This window comes from Peromyscus maniculatus, chromosome 13, assembly GCF_049852395.1.
Source record: "Peromyscus maniculatus bairdii isolate BWxNUB_F1_BW_parent chromosome 13, HU_Pman_BW_mat_3.1, whole genome shotgun sequence".
NCBI lineage: Eukaryota > Metazoa > Chordata > Mammalia > Rodentia > Cricetidae > Peromyscus > Peromyscus maniculatus.
In genome coordinates this window covers 29,078,420-29,092,860 of record NC_134864.1, presented here as the reverse complement: position 1 = coordinate 29,092,860, position 14,441 = coordinate 29,078,420, and the positions used below count along the sequence as shown (strand labels likewise).

Sequence of the window (14,441 nt, the reverse complement as noted above, 5' to 3'; positions counted from 1 at the left end):
ATCATAATCCTTGCCCTGCTACCGATTTAGGGTCTTCAGGTACTCTGTCTGTCCCCACCCCAAGGGAAAACATTCTTTTGCGGCTCCCAGCCAACACAGCTGAGAGGACCTGTTGCTTCCAAGCAGCATCTGTGTGTCAGCGAGGCCCAGGTTCAGCAAGCACGCGCAGGGAGACTGGAGGCAGTGGTATGGAAAAGGTGAGGCGAAGGTCAAGAGTGGAGTGAACCCATTCCGGCAAGCTCCAAGCGTTCATGCAAGCGCAGGCATGCCTGAGGAAGCCAAGTGAGCCAGGGCATGACTCCAAAGAGTCTGCAGATACAGCAGTGCCAGTGTGAATCTGTGAAAAGAGCACCCTCCAGGAAAAGGCCACTGTCAAAAATGGTGAGAGGAGAATGAGAATCACCTTTGGAGGGGCAGCAATGAGCAGTAATGTTGTAAGATTGTGCAGAGCAAAAACTCTGAGAGGGAATGTCAAAGCAAATAGGGGAAGAAGAGGGAGGAGGGAGCTGGTGGACGCCACTCAAAGTGGATTAAGGAATTCAGGTGAAATGTCACCAAACAATTTCAAGCATCAAAAAATTCCCCAGCCTTAATTACTGCCAAGTAGATGGAATCTTACCAGGAGCCCAATCTATGAAATTGATTCTGATTATGTTAGCTCAGTATTAGTAGTTTTCCTTTTTAGAGAGAAAAGGTTGCCGGGCAGTGATGGCGCACGCCTTTAATCCCAGCACTCAGGAGGTAGAGGCAGGCGGATCTTTGTGAGTTCGAGGCCAGCCTGGTCTACAGAGCGAGATCCAGGAAAGGCACAAAGCTACACAGAGAAACCCTGTCTCGAAAAAACAAAAACAAAAACAAAAACAAAAACAAAAACAAAAACAAAAAAGAGAGAAAAAAGGCCTGCTGTAAATCCTAGGGCATCCTCTTACCCTCAGATATGTGTTCCCAAGGGCTGCCTCATTGAGACCTCGCCATTGGTCATCTTTGGCGCTGGCTTCCTTCAGGTCCACAAAGTAACCAGTGACCGGAGTCCGCCCTGAGTAGACTGGAGGCTTCCACTGGAGAACCAGGGAGTTCTTCCTGACTTCACTGAGTTTCAGGCTGTGTGGTGGTCCTGAGTCGGGGAGAGAGAGCAGCAGAAGTCAGTGTGCATGAGGAGAACTCACTATGATTACATTCGCAGCCACATCGAGGGTGTCTCAGCTGACTCGTCTGCTGGCCTTCTCTGTAGAAATCTACCAGCCTCCTGAGAGCAGGCATGTTGTGGTCACTGCAGCTTTCTACAGCTGCCCTGCAACAACTCATGGAGCACAGGTGGTCAAGGCCATGCCCAGATGTTTCTTGGAGCTAGATAAGCATCCCTCAGGCTGTTCTTGGGTGGACAAGTCATCACTGATTTCAGTCCCTCTTAGGGCAGTTAGCAGACAGTCCACAGAAGCCAAATAACTTGATAACACTATGAAGAAAAGACACTATGATATATGCTGTGCACATGTCTGCATTTCTAAACAGTCTAAACTATGATGTACCTTTGTGTGGTCACTGGCTGCTATTAAGTGATATACACATTTTTTTTTCCAAATAACAACATCTGTCTAAATAGCCAATCACAATCACCTGAAGTGACTCACAGTGACTTGACATCAACTGCACACACTGGCACTGCCATGCTGTGCTTCAGCATTTCACAACTGGTAGTTCAATATTTGCCTCACTATTTACCCAGCTTAGGAATTTCAAATATGCACCATTCTTATTTTCCAATGTCATCTCTGGAAACATACTTAAATATTAGCCTCAAATAGTGTTGTAGCTAGAGTTTTCCTGCCTTGCCCATAGTCAGGACAAGTCTTTGTCACCCACCAGTCCCACAGCCGCTCAGACCCAACCAAGTAAACACAGAGACTTATATTGCATACAAACTGTGTGGCCGTGGCAGGCTTCTTGCTAACTGTTCTTATAGCTTAAATTAATCCATTTCCATAAATCTATATCTTGCCACGTGGCTGGTGGCTTACCCGCATCTTCACATGCTGCTGGTCATGGCGGCGACTGCAGTGTCTCTCCGCCTCTGCCTTCCGCTTCCCAGAATTCTCCTCCCTCCTTGTCCCACCTACTTCCTGCCTGGCCACTGGCCAACCAGTGTTTTATTTATTGACCAATCAGAGCAATTTGACATACAGACCGTCCCACAGCACTTCCCCTTTCTTTTTTTTAAAAGGAAGGTTTTAACTTTTACACATCTCCAAAGTCAGCTTGGTATATTTGGGAATTTGGGCGTAGCTTCTCTTACTACTTCCTGCTTGAGGGGGGCGCTGTATCTTATGGGGACACAAAGAAAATTTTAGAATCATGGAGTAGTCCTTGAGACCGTATCGTCTGAGCCAGTTGCCTTGAAACGATTCTGGATGTTGGATCATCTGGGCCATGGTGTCATCGGAGACCTTTCAGGTGGTCTTGGCTGGTCAAACCTGATGTATCTTAATCTGGAACAAATCCATAGCCTCTGGCTTTCTGTGGAAACAAAAGCAGAGCCTCCTTTCCAAAGCAACATATCCTTACATCCAAATTTTGAAGTTAAAGTACCTTTAAAATATACATTTTGGCATAACTCAACAGCTTTTGCAATCAAATGTTTCTCTTCAGTTACGAATATCAAAGAGAACATAATCCAGATTCTCTGTGTGGTAGCCATCTTTATGTGGCTTATGTTTTATATTACCTTGAGCCTATTGCTTTAAACTGCAGCCTTCTAAGCCTGAAACGGCTCTGTGGCTGCTGGCTCCTCCCACTTCAGCTTCCCAACATGGCGGTGGTACGTTTTCCACCAGCTCTGGGAGCCATCGTGGGTCTGTGCTTTTATCCAAGCAGCGTGTAGCCCAGAAACCTCTTTTTGTTTTGTACTAGTAAAGGCTAAATCCACCACGCAGCTTAATGTGCCACTTGCAGAGGCCTCATTCCCGCCATACTGCAGGTCAAGCACACACGCCAGGAACACGCCAGTAACTCAAACCGGCAGCTGCTGCTCATTTGAGAGAGACAATTAGGAAGCTGTTTTTAGCTCCATTTTAGAATCTTTTCTCAGGTTTTAGGTAGAAACTTTTGCCAACACGTTGGGCGCCATTTGTAGCTAGAGTTTTCCTGCCTTGCCCATAGTCAGGACAAGTCTTTGTCACCCACCAGTCCCACAGCCGCTCAGACCCAACCAAGTAAACACAGAGACTTATATTGCATACAAACTGTGTGGCCGTGGCAGGCTTCTTGCTAACTGTTCTTATAGCTTAAATTAATCCATTTCCATAAATCTATATCTTGCCACGTGGCTGGTGGCTTACCCGCATCTTCACATGCTGCTGGTCATGGCGGCGACTGCAGTGTCTCTCCGCCTCTGCCTTCCGCTTCCCAGAATTCTCCTCCCTCCTTGTCCCACCTACTTCCTGCCTGGCCACTGGCCAACCAGTGTTTTATTTATTGACCAATCAGAGCAATTTGACATACAGACCGTCCCACAGCATAGTGTGGTACATTCTGCTTAGCAAAGGTCTTTAGTGACCATGAACTTGGGCATCCAAGTAGGCAGTCCCTCTTTGCAGAGGTGAGCCAAGGTTCTGCTGTGACTCCTTAGGGAAGAGGAAGGCCACATTTCCAGCCCTGAATCTGTCACTTGCTACCCATGTGACTTTCCATATGTCATTAACTTGTACCTCAGTTTAGTCACCTTCACAATGAAAGGAAGGAAAAATATTCTTACTTCTACCTTCTAGAACAGCTTCCCAATGCCTGCTTGGTCAATACTACTCACTAAGTCAAGGATGGATCAAGGTGGTCAGTGGGGTGTTTCTCATCTGAGCCCACCATGAAACTCTTTTCTCAGCTTGATCACTCTCTGTGGGTGCCTTTAGTGCAGGCCTGCTCATAATTGCTAAGTCTGTGGACAGTCACATTTTACTTTAAGAACTATGAGAATTTGGAAACAGATCCATGCTGTGGAACAATCATTTTATACACTGTGAATATTTGTTACTCTCATCGGTTTAATAAAGGGCTAAATGGTCAATAGCTAGGCAGGTAGAGGTTAGATGGGACTTGTGAACAAAAAAAGAGCTCAGGGATGAAGAAGGGTGGAGTCACCAGGAGACACAGAGAAAGCAGGAAATGAACATGCCATACTGAAATAAGGTACCAAGCCACATGGTAGAACATAGATTAAAAATATGGGTTATAATAATCAAACTTGTAGTCATATTAGGTATGTTTTCAAGGTTAAACAGATATATTTAAATAGATAGATGGTCTTCAAACACTTCAAAATCCTACAAAATACCCTGAGGCTTTTCATGACAGTAAGATATTGTAACTGTAATTCTTACTTGATAACTGTTTTTATTGTATATAACTTTACTATGTTAAAGTTAAAAACCTTCCTTTTTAATTAGACAAAAGGAGGAAATGCTGTGAATAATCCTTTTGTACACTGTAAAGATGTGTTGCTCTCATTGGTTTAATAAGATTAGGTAGGACAGGCAGACTGAGGGAATGCTGGGAAGGAGCACAGAGTCACCAACCAGACACAGAGGGAGCAGGATGCATAGAAAATAAAATAACAGGCCATGAGCCACGTAGAAGCACATACATTAATAGAAATGAGTTAATTTAAGTTTTAAAAGCTAGCTAGTAACAAGCCTGAGCTATCAGCTGAGCATTTATAATAAGTCTCTATGTGGTTATTTGGGAGTTGGCTGGTGGGACAGAAACCTCTGCTAACAGATCCACCTGTATAAAAGTGGCAGAAAGAAGTTTTTAACACCCAGCTCAAAGACAGGTGTTTGCCTCTGTGTACCTGCTGACGTTGAGTGAGCATTGAATCTCTTCTGTTTCTTTTGCTAATTTTTTATTCATACTTGGCAGAAGTCAAGTAGAAAGGTAATTGCCGAGTAGGGCAACATGGAGGTTCTTCTGGGGCACAGGGTTTCAGACAGAGGAAGGGGTGGCAGAATGGGTGGAATGGGCATGGTGGCTGTCCACACAGGGTGCCTTTATGTGGTCTGGAGTGTTTATAAAATCAATGATTGTATCATGCCAATTATTAGATATGTTGATTATCAAACCCAGGAGTCCTGTGTCATTCAGAATATTTGGGTCTCAGAAATCAATACCAAAGTCAGAAGGAAAATTAAATCATCTACAATGTGCATATTACTAGTTGGGATCTTAATACTTAGTAAGTCTGTTTGTAGTCAGTGTTTATATGTGTTTGGTTTTATGGCATTATACGAGGTGTGAGCATGGGTAAGCTCTTCTGCTTACTTCTTTTTTTTTTCTTCCTCATGTACCCAACCACCTCCATGACAACCTCCACAGCAGACTATTTGCAAACCAGATTCCCAGACTCCTGAGGGGAGGGAGTGTAGTGTGGACACACAGATACTAGGGCTTAGTGGAGAGAGACAAGTAGAGAAAAGCCAGGCTCATATCCCAGTCAGGCATGATAAGCCCCTGTAGACGTTAAGGAAGAGCTAGGACAAGGGAGAAGGACATGGAGAAGTCACCATCTCAGCCAGGTCTCCAGAAGGAGAGCTGGGTGTTGATAGATGAGTACTTCAGAGCAGAACAGCAGTGAAGGATGCAGGAAATGGTTCTGGAAATAAATATGCTGTGGGATACGAACTGATGCTCTCAAGTGGCCTTTAAGAGACAAATGAAAAGTTCAGAAGTCCTTCCGAGTGTTCACTTGGCACTCAAATTGTGATTCTGTCAGTCCTCCAAACAGAGGCTGGGCAATGGCAGCTATGGGTTTTAGTTGAAATAGGAGAATGAGGAATATATTTCTTTCTTTCTTTCTTTCTTTCTTTCTTTTTTTTTTTTTTTTTTGGTTTTTCGAGACAGGGTTTCTCTGTGTAGCTTTGCGCCTTTCCTGGAACTCACTCTGTAGTCCAAGCTGGCCTCGAACTCACAGAGATCCACCTGCCTCTGCCTCCCAAGTGCTGGGATTAGAGGCGTGCGTCACTACCACCCGGTGAGGAATATATTTTCAAGTTTACATTTCTAACTATCTTTTATCTATTATTTAATGCTATCATAAAATATTTGAGGTAACTATAGCAAGCATGTTCTTGTCTCTTAAATGTCATCCAGGTAGTACTTCAGTTAACTACAACACGTAGATTTTGTTGGAGGACAGACACAGTTCGCACTTTACCTGGAACAGCAATGGTCCATTCTTCACACTTGAAACACTCACTCACTGCGGAGGGCACTCCCAGCCCAGCGATGTTCATGGCTGACACTTGGAACTGGTACACTGTGTTTTCCTTCAAATTGCTAATCTATAACATTGATAACATCACAAGCAGTTGTTCAGCATTTTATTTATTTAACTCTGTGTCACAAATATATCCTATGGTGATCTAGTTTTATTACATGTGTTTAACATTGAACTTACTTACTTTTTGTGTTGGCTCTATCCTAGAGTGACCCCCTGTAAGTCACACCCTTTTATAACCACATTCCTGTTTGTAGCCTAAAGAACAGCCTCCTGTTACTTCTGTTCCAGGGAATCAGATACTCTCTCTTGGCATACACATAAATAAAAATAAACTTCAAAAAAAAGTAATTGTGCTAGGTATGATGTTGCACAACTTTAATCTCAGCACGTGGGAGGCAGAGATAAGTAGATCTCTGTGAGTTTGAGGCCTTTCTGGGATAGATAGTAAGTTCCAGAACAGCCAGGGCTCTATCTCAAATACCACCAACAAAACAACAAGACAAGCTAGAAACAAACCAAATACCCGGGTAATTAATAATATTAAAAAGCACAAGTCAATAAAATACAGCAGCATCTAAACTAGGAAGAGGGCAAAGGGATTAAAATATTTTAAGGTTTTATGTTTCTGAGATGAGGGTAAAACAAAGAGAATAACATCAAATTCTACATTTGTTCATCCAGCCATAAGAAATCAACCCCAAATTATACAATATATCTTTCAAGGCAGAGTAGGAGGAAATGAAATGACTTTTAAACTATATTCAGAGCCAGTACAATATCTCAGTGCATAAAGATGCTGCCAAGCCTGATACCCTGAATTCAATCCCCAGCAGCCACAGAATGGGAAGAGACCTAACTCCTACAAGTGTTCTCTGACCTCCAGACAGGTGGGCACACACAAAATTAATAAATGTATACAAATGTTTTAAATAGTCAAAAGTAGTCAATAAAGAACAGAAAAATGCACATGACAGAAAGATCAAGTAGAACGTACATAATTAGGTGATTAGGTTAAAAAATATGTAGTAAGATTAAAATAAGGTTAAATATTTCTAAATGATATAAAATATAAACTGTCAGGCCAAGGGAACTATGTTTTTTAGACAGCGTCTCATTATAGCCCAGGCTGGTCTTGAACTCCTGATCTTGCTGCCCTCACTTCCAGAGTGCTAGGGTGCTACTTCCAAAAGATACATAAAAAAACATTACAGAAAGATTGATTAAATGATGTTTAAATGTTAAACTAAATGATGAAAAGTAATGTGCCATGTAAACACCAACTAAAAGAAAATGCATACATTGTCATTAATAATTGCAAACACAGCCTTTAAGGCAAAACTTACCATTGGCACTAAAGACTCACTTTGTATTCATCTAATAAGGTCACCTTAAAAATACATATAGCAATGTTTGAAATGAGCAGGCTTTCTTGTGAGATGGTCCCACAATTTTCCTTTCCTATACACTGTTCATATTATTCATTGGTGTCGAATTCTAGTTAGTTTCGGGATAATCTCATTCATTAACACTGCAGGGAGCAGTGTGGGGGATGATTAGCAATGAAATCCAGGTATGGATGAAAGTAGGTACAAAGAATGTCAAAGGAACACCGACTGCTTTTAGTCAATCACTTGACTATATCACATTAAAATTAAAGGAGAAATAAGGCCGGGCGGTGGTGGCGCACGCCTTTAATCCCAGCACTCGGGAGGCAGAGCCAGGCGGATCTCTGTGAGTTCGAGGCCAGCCTGGGCTACCAAGTGAGCTCCAGGAAAGGCGCAAAGCTACACAGAGAAACCCTGTCTCGAAAAACCAAAAAAAAAAAAAAAAAAAAAAAAAAGGAGAAATAATGTATGACAACTCTCATTTTTTAATAATTTGAATTTACTTTTAACAAACAAGGACTATGTAAAACTTTCCTCCTTCTGCTAATGCTGGCTCTGAAACAACTATAGTAAATATAATGATGATGTTGGAATGTTTTTATCATAGCGACAAGGACTGGTGCTTTGGTCAGTGATAAAGTGCTTCTCTGGCATGATTGAGGCCCTAGCTTCCAGCCTTAGCACTTCACAAACAAAACAAGAAAATACGGTGTGGTGCCATGAGGCTATAACCCCAGCAGGGCGACTGTGAGGCAGGAGGATTGCTGCAACCTAGGCCAGTGTCGTTACAGAGTAAGACCCTGTATCAAAAAATAAAACAACCAACCAACCAAAACCCAAAGGATCCTGTCTAGAATGACATTACCACATCTACTCAACACTGCGTTAAAGGCCTCTGATAGAAAGTAGTGCAAGAAAATGAAGCATAAAGTGTAAAATTTGGATGTGAAGAAGTAAATATATTATTTGCATTCGATAGGACTATTTCTAAAGCGATTCCCAAAGGACTTATAAATTAATTTTTAAATTAACAAAACTAAAACAGCTATATGTAAAATCAGGATATGTTATTTGTATTTTTTTACCTCTGTGAGTTGTCCTCTTACCTCCTCAAGTATGACCCTCTCCCAACAAAAATAAATGGAGAAAAATACTAATGCTCATGGGTTAGAAGAATCAATATATTTAATGTGTTAATTATTCAACTTACTGATAAATTCTATGCACTCTCCACCAGAATTCTAATAGGTTTTAGTTTATTATTTTCCTTATCCTTTGTCTTGTTTTTTGGCAAAACTTAGTAGAAACATAATCCCATAATTTATATCAAAGCGTCAAGCGCTAAAAATTACCCTGAACAGTTAATGAAATGGGAGAATGCGGTTGTTTGTGGAAACAGTAATAACTGGTTAGTGGGACATTAGTTCAGTGTTGGATGAACTGTAGTGGAACAGAACACAAGGAGAGACACAAATACGAAGAAGAATCATGGGCAAAGGATGAATTTCATGAGGTGGTTCTGACTCGGCTGTGTCTCCACTGGGAGACAATCAATTCTGACCCTGCCCTCACAACACACACAAACTTCAAAGGGAACTAATGACTGAAATATAAGTGGCTGCAAAACCTGTAGACCTGTGCTTCTCAGCCTTCCTAATGCTGCAACCCTTTAATACAGTTCCTCATGTTGTGGTGACCCCCAACCGTAAAATTATTTCATTGTTACTTCATAACTAATTTTGCTACTGTTGTGGACCATGATGTAAGTATCTGTGTTTTCAGATGGTCTTAGGACCCCTGTGAAAGGGTAGTTTGACCCCAAAGGGGTTCCTACCCACAGGTTGAGAACAGCTGCTCTAGAGCAGAACCAAGTGCAGAACTTCTGTGATCCTGGCATAAAGGAGGCCTCTCTTCAAAAAGGCACCAAGATCACTGATTATGTTTACAACAATAAAGGTCGCTGCAAGTCGGTAAGAAAGCCATGAGGAAAATGGGCAAAACTATGAGTGGGCATGCTAGAGGAGAGGATATAAAAATGAAGCCTATAAGTGTCCAAAGTCAGAAAAGCTGTAAGCAAGGCTCCAATGATAAGCAACTTCATCTGGAGGAATCAAGACATTTTATAGAGATGGCTCATTGGTTAAGAGCATTCACGCCTTTAATCCCAGCACTCGGGAGGCAGAGGCAGAGGCAGGTGGATCTCTGTGAGTTCGAGGCCAGCCTGGGCTACCAAGTGAGTCCCAGGAAAGGCGCAAAGCTACACAGAGAAACCCTGTCTCGAAAAACAAACAAACAAACAAAAAAAATGAAGCCTATATACAGGAAAAGACATTCAAATGCATTTGACACTCCAATTATCAAAACCGAGAATGTCTAAAGAGCCAAATGTGGGTCAAGACGCAGAGCAGGGACTCCACACATATTGTGTGATGTGGCTGAAAACCGTTAAACGGCCCACACAGCAATCAATGAGGGAATGGGGGGCACATGGTGGTACAGTCACATGGTGGAGCACCGTATGTAATGAAAATAAAGCTGTACATAGCAACATGGAAGAATTTTAAGGATACAACTTTGTGGTTGGGTGTGGTGGTGCAAGCCTGTAATAGTAGTACTTTGGAGGGTGAGGAGTAGGATTAGAAGTTTGAGATTAGCCTGGGCCACATAATGAAAACTTGTGACACAAAGCAAAAACAGAACTATTTTTGCATTACCATGCCTGATCTGTGTGTGTGATATTTCATAAATGTCAAATGTTAAATAGGAAGAGTGTGGCATTGACTTCAAGGTGAGCTGTTTCCTCCGGGCCTGGTCTGGCCTTGTTCTGGACTTTCACTGGGTGGGTGTCTGTGAGTGCTGGGGAGTCGGTACCTGGGCCTCGCAGGTGATGCTCTAACAAAGATCAACAGCTGTGCCAAGAGAGAGCCGCTGGGGTCTGTGGTAGGCTGAGGAGTAGAGGCCTCCCCAACAGGAGATGCGTGCTCTCTTTTCTGGCCATAAGAGCCACTATTAAAGGGAGCACACCACAAGGTGTGGGAGGGCCAAGTAAGCTAGTCATGCCATCACGATTTTAACTGTGAAAATTTAAAAAAATCCAAAGTTATAGGATCTAGCAATGTCTGAAGCTAGTGACATAGTTACTGATGTTTTCTAAGTTTGAAAGAAAATACCAGTTTTGTAATAAACGCACATTTTGTGGTAAATATTCTAAAAAATCATGCTTACATGTATGAATCAGAATTAGTCAGCCCCGCTTGGCTAGCCATACTAATCTTACCTACCAAGGGTATTTTTCACAAAAATTGCCATGCCAGGGTTGACGATGAACACTGGCAAAATGACAGAAACCCTTTAGCAGGTGCTGGGTGTGCACATGCACGCACAGTCTCATTCACAGGACGCATCACACCACAGAGACACGGGCTGGCCTACCTTGTACGCGGCGTCGCTGACGGCCTTGATGTTGGCTTCTCTCCATTTTCCGGGCACCCCACCAGTTACCTCACGGTAGTTCACGTAATAGCCCGTGATCTCCGCCCCTCCAGTTGTGTCCGGTTGCTTCCATCCAAGAACCATTGAGTCCCGAAAACTTTCAAGGCAAGTGATGTCATAGGGTGGAGATGGTGCCGCTGTTGCAATGTAAATAGCTCGTAAGAGGAAAATGCATTCAGAATTCTGTACACATCCACCATGCTTACCTGGTGCCACATAGGAGGGCACTCGATGTCGTATACAATGAAAATGTGAGATTGATCTGAAACTTGGCACCTGACTTGGTGTATGAGAAAAAAATAGACATTGAGAACGTGTACTGAAATCATTAAATTGAGTTTTAAAAAACTCATCTGGTGAAATGCTATGTCCTCAGAAAATGATCTTTTTCCCATAGGAAGAAATGTTTCCCTCAAGACCTACACTTTTTTGTGGTTTTGTTTTAATTTGATCTCTAATGGTAACAGAATGTGTACATATCTTGGTTTCCATATCAGTTTGTTCACTTGGCATCTCCATACAGTTCCAAATGGTTTCATATTCATGTACACTTACCCTGGGAGACTGTGTGTATACTCCAGTTAGGAAAATATCCTGGATCTCAGTTAAACACACCTTTAAAAAATATTCTATAGCACAAGGCATGATCTGCCGTATGACTTTCTCTTGGTAGATGCATATTTATCACAGCATTTTAAACTCCTAGGATTTTAAATTCCTGATGTTAGAATGTTTTACATAGCACACAACACTATGTAGTGGTCATTGCATTTGCTGCTGCCTAGCTAGAAAAAAAATTGAAGGCTATTTCAAAACTCCTTGTACAGATACATGGTTTGCAGGTCCACTTTACGTTTGGCCACTGAAATGATAATTTTCATTGAAGAAAGAAAGGTAACAGTCATAGCAAGAAGTCTATCTAGATATGCAGGACATCAAAGGAATTCCCAAGGATTTGTTTGGATTATAAAAGTTACAGAAATTATCACATTCCTATTCAAAACAACTTTCAGAACAAAGAAAACCTTTAAAATAAAGTCATTTCTCTCCCTCTCTCCCCCCTCTCTATACACACACACACACACACACACACACACACACACACACACACACACCTTTTCTCTCTATCTTCTATTTCAGAGCACTTACGAGGATGGAACCTTAAGTGACTATTCCATTTCTTCTTAGTTAATGGGACGAATAAGGGTTCAAAACAAAAAAGTAGAGAAGGTATGAAAGCTGGGTGGGCTAGAGACGAGGAATGGACAGGAGCAGTTAAAATTCATCAGCACTTTGATGTGATGCATCGTCTCCTAGAACACACACATAACCCACAGCACCCAACCAGCTCGTGTTTAGCTTTCTAATAAACCATCTTCCGTGAGTCCCTTCATGGCATGTAGTTTCTTTGTGGAATGCAATTCTCATTGGCTATAATACCATTCTGAACTGTTCACAGCTGCTGAGAACTAGAGATTTGAATGAAAGATGAATGATCACTTAAAAACCTGAGGCTGAACAATGGAGATTAATAACTCTGACCTTGGGACCCTGTCACTTCCTCATGAAATATTCTCCTCTACCTGTTCTGACCATGAGTATGCCAAAGAACTCACGTCAAGATCACTCAGCTTCATACAACCTGATTGATCAAGTCCTTCTACCCTCATGTCTAGGCCTGGGGTATCTTCCTGGCTAAGTCCTCCTTTGTCAAACAGTCCCGTAAACATTTTGTCATTGCGAAGGCTAAGAAATAATGCATCCAAGCCAATCCCACATGGCGACTTTGATAGTGTATTAGATGAAAGCATGCTGAATGGCTAATAGAAACATAAAATTCAGAACCAACAAATGAGGAACAAACACGGATGAAGCATATGATCTGGACAATGAGAGGTGAGGACACTGATGGAGACAGATGAAGAGCTGGACTTGGCAGTTCTCACCTACTGGGTCCTTCTTCTTTTTCGGGGACTCAGATTTACTTTGCTCCTTGGGAGCTGCCTTCTGTGGTGGCGGGCTGAGTTCCTCCTGAACTGATTCACTTACTTTACTCACTTCTGCCTGGCCCGGGCTGGGAGGGCTACTGGGTGGTGAAGGTGTGTTAGGTTTGCTACTGAGCAAAGCATCTTTTTGAGAGGTTGGTGGGGAGGCTCCATTCACGCCCCCCCTGGAGTCTGTTAGTCCAGCAGGCGCATCACTCAGTTGAAGCCACACATCTGGAGAGACTCCTCCCCCTACAGTCACCAGACAACAACAGAAACGATGTGAGCCAGACCCCATACGTGTTACTCTTGAGTAATAGAACAAACAGAAGCATTAGGACTGCAAGCAGAGCGAAAAACAATCTTGGTTTAACAGAATTTACGCCAGGGAACATTTCAACTTCTCCATATTTTCGGGAAAAAGAAGAAACCACAGACAGAACAGGAACCATTTCTATTTGCAGAACCCAAAGGGTTTTAGTTTATACAGGGAAAAAAAACCCAAATTATTGAGAGGTAATATGTTCTAATATTCAACATAATAGAGAAAGGACCACAAAGTGCATGAGACACAATATTAAAGATCCTAACTGCATGACAGAATCAGGACTGTTAGTGCAACAGTAAGGAAATCTACCTCCCAACCCCCAAAAGAACATGTCTGCACTGTCTACCTTAAACTAATGCCAAAGAAGAAAACTAACGTTAAATCTGGTTTTTGTCCTGGTTGTTCTATTGCTTTGGATTTTGAGGCAGGGTCTTGCTATGTAGCCCAGGATGACCTTGACTTTTCAATCCTCCTGCTTCACCTTCCCCAGCTGTTGCAATTATAGGTACGCACCATCGCACATGCTTAATCTTTTTACATTGGTATTGGGGCTTTCCACGTCAAAACTGTGTGCCTTAGGCCGGGCGGTGGTGGCGCACGCCTTTAATCCCAGCACTCGGGAGGCAGAGGCAGGCGGATCTCTGTGAGTTCGAGGCCAGCCTGGGCTACCAAGTGAGTTCCAGGAAAGGCGCAAAGCTACACAGAGAAACCCTGTCTCGAAAAATCAAAAAAAAAAAAAAAAAACTGTGTGCCTTATCACTGAGATACAGAATCAGATAGTTCTATTAATACGTTAGCATATTACAGATTTTGTTTTTGTTTTTCTGAAGTAGCTGGGTCCCTTCCCCAATTATATCCAAGATTGGGAGGTATAACACACGTATACATATAATGACCTTATTGATGGAGTTATTCTGTTAGTTTGCAAACAGATGAAGTATGTGATTAAGCAGCCACATGTGTCTTGCATGAACTTTAGAGGCATT

The 14,441-nt window shown here is 42.3% G+C and overlaps 1 protein-coding gene across 3 annotated transcripts in view; it reads right to left on the bottom strand.

The window, feature by feature from the left end:
• Positions 1–14,441, bottom strand: part of Myom1 (myomesin 1) — a 127,417-nt gene that overhangs the window by 45,317 nt on the left and 67,659 nt on the right. For 2 of the 3 annotated variants that reach the window (XM_076549895.1, XM_006972255.4), the window contains 3 exons: positions 11,083–11,279; positions 6,200–6,326; positions 930–1,114 (listed from right to left, as the gene is read on the bottom strand). In XM_076549895.1, the coding sequence (XP_076406010.1) occupies positions 930–1,114; positions 6,200–6,326; positions 11,083–11,279 (509 nt within the window). Of the gene's footprint in view, positions 1–929; positions 1,115–6,199; positions 6,327–11,082; positions 11,280–13,088; positions 13,380–14,441 lie in introns of all 3 variants that reach the window. The other variant, XM_076549896.1, reaches the window with a different exon arrangement.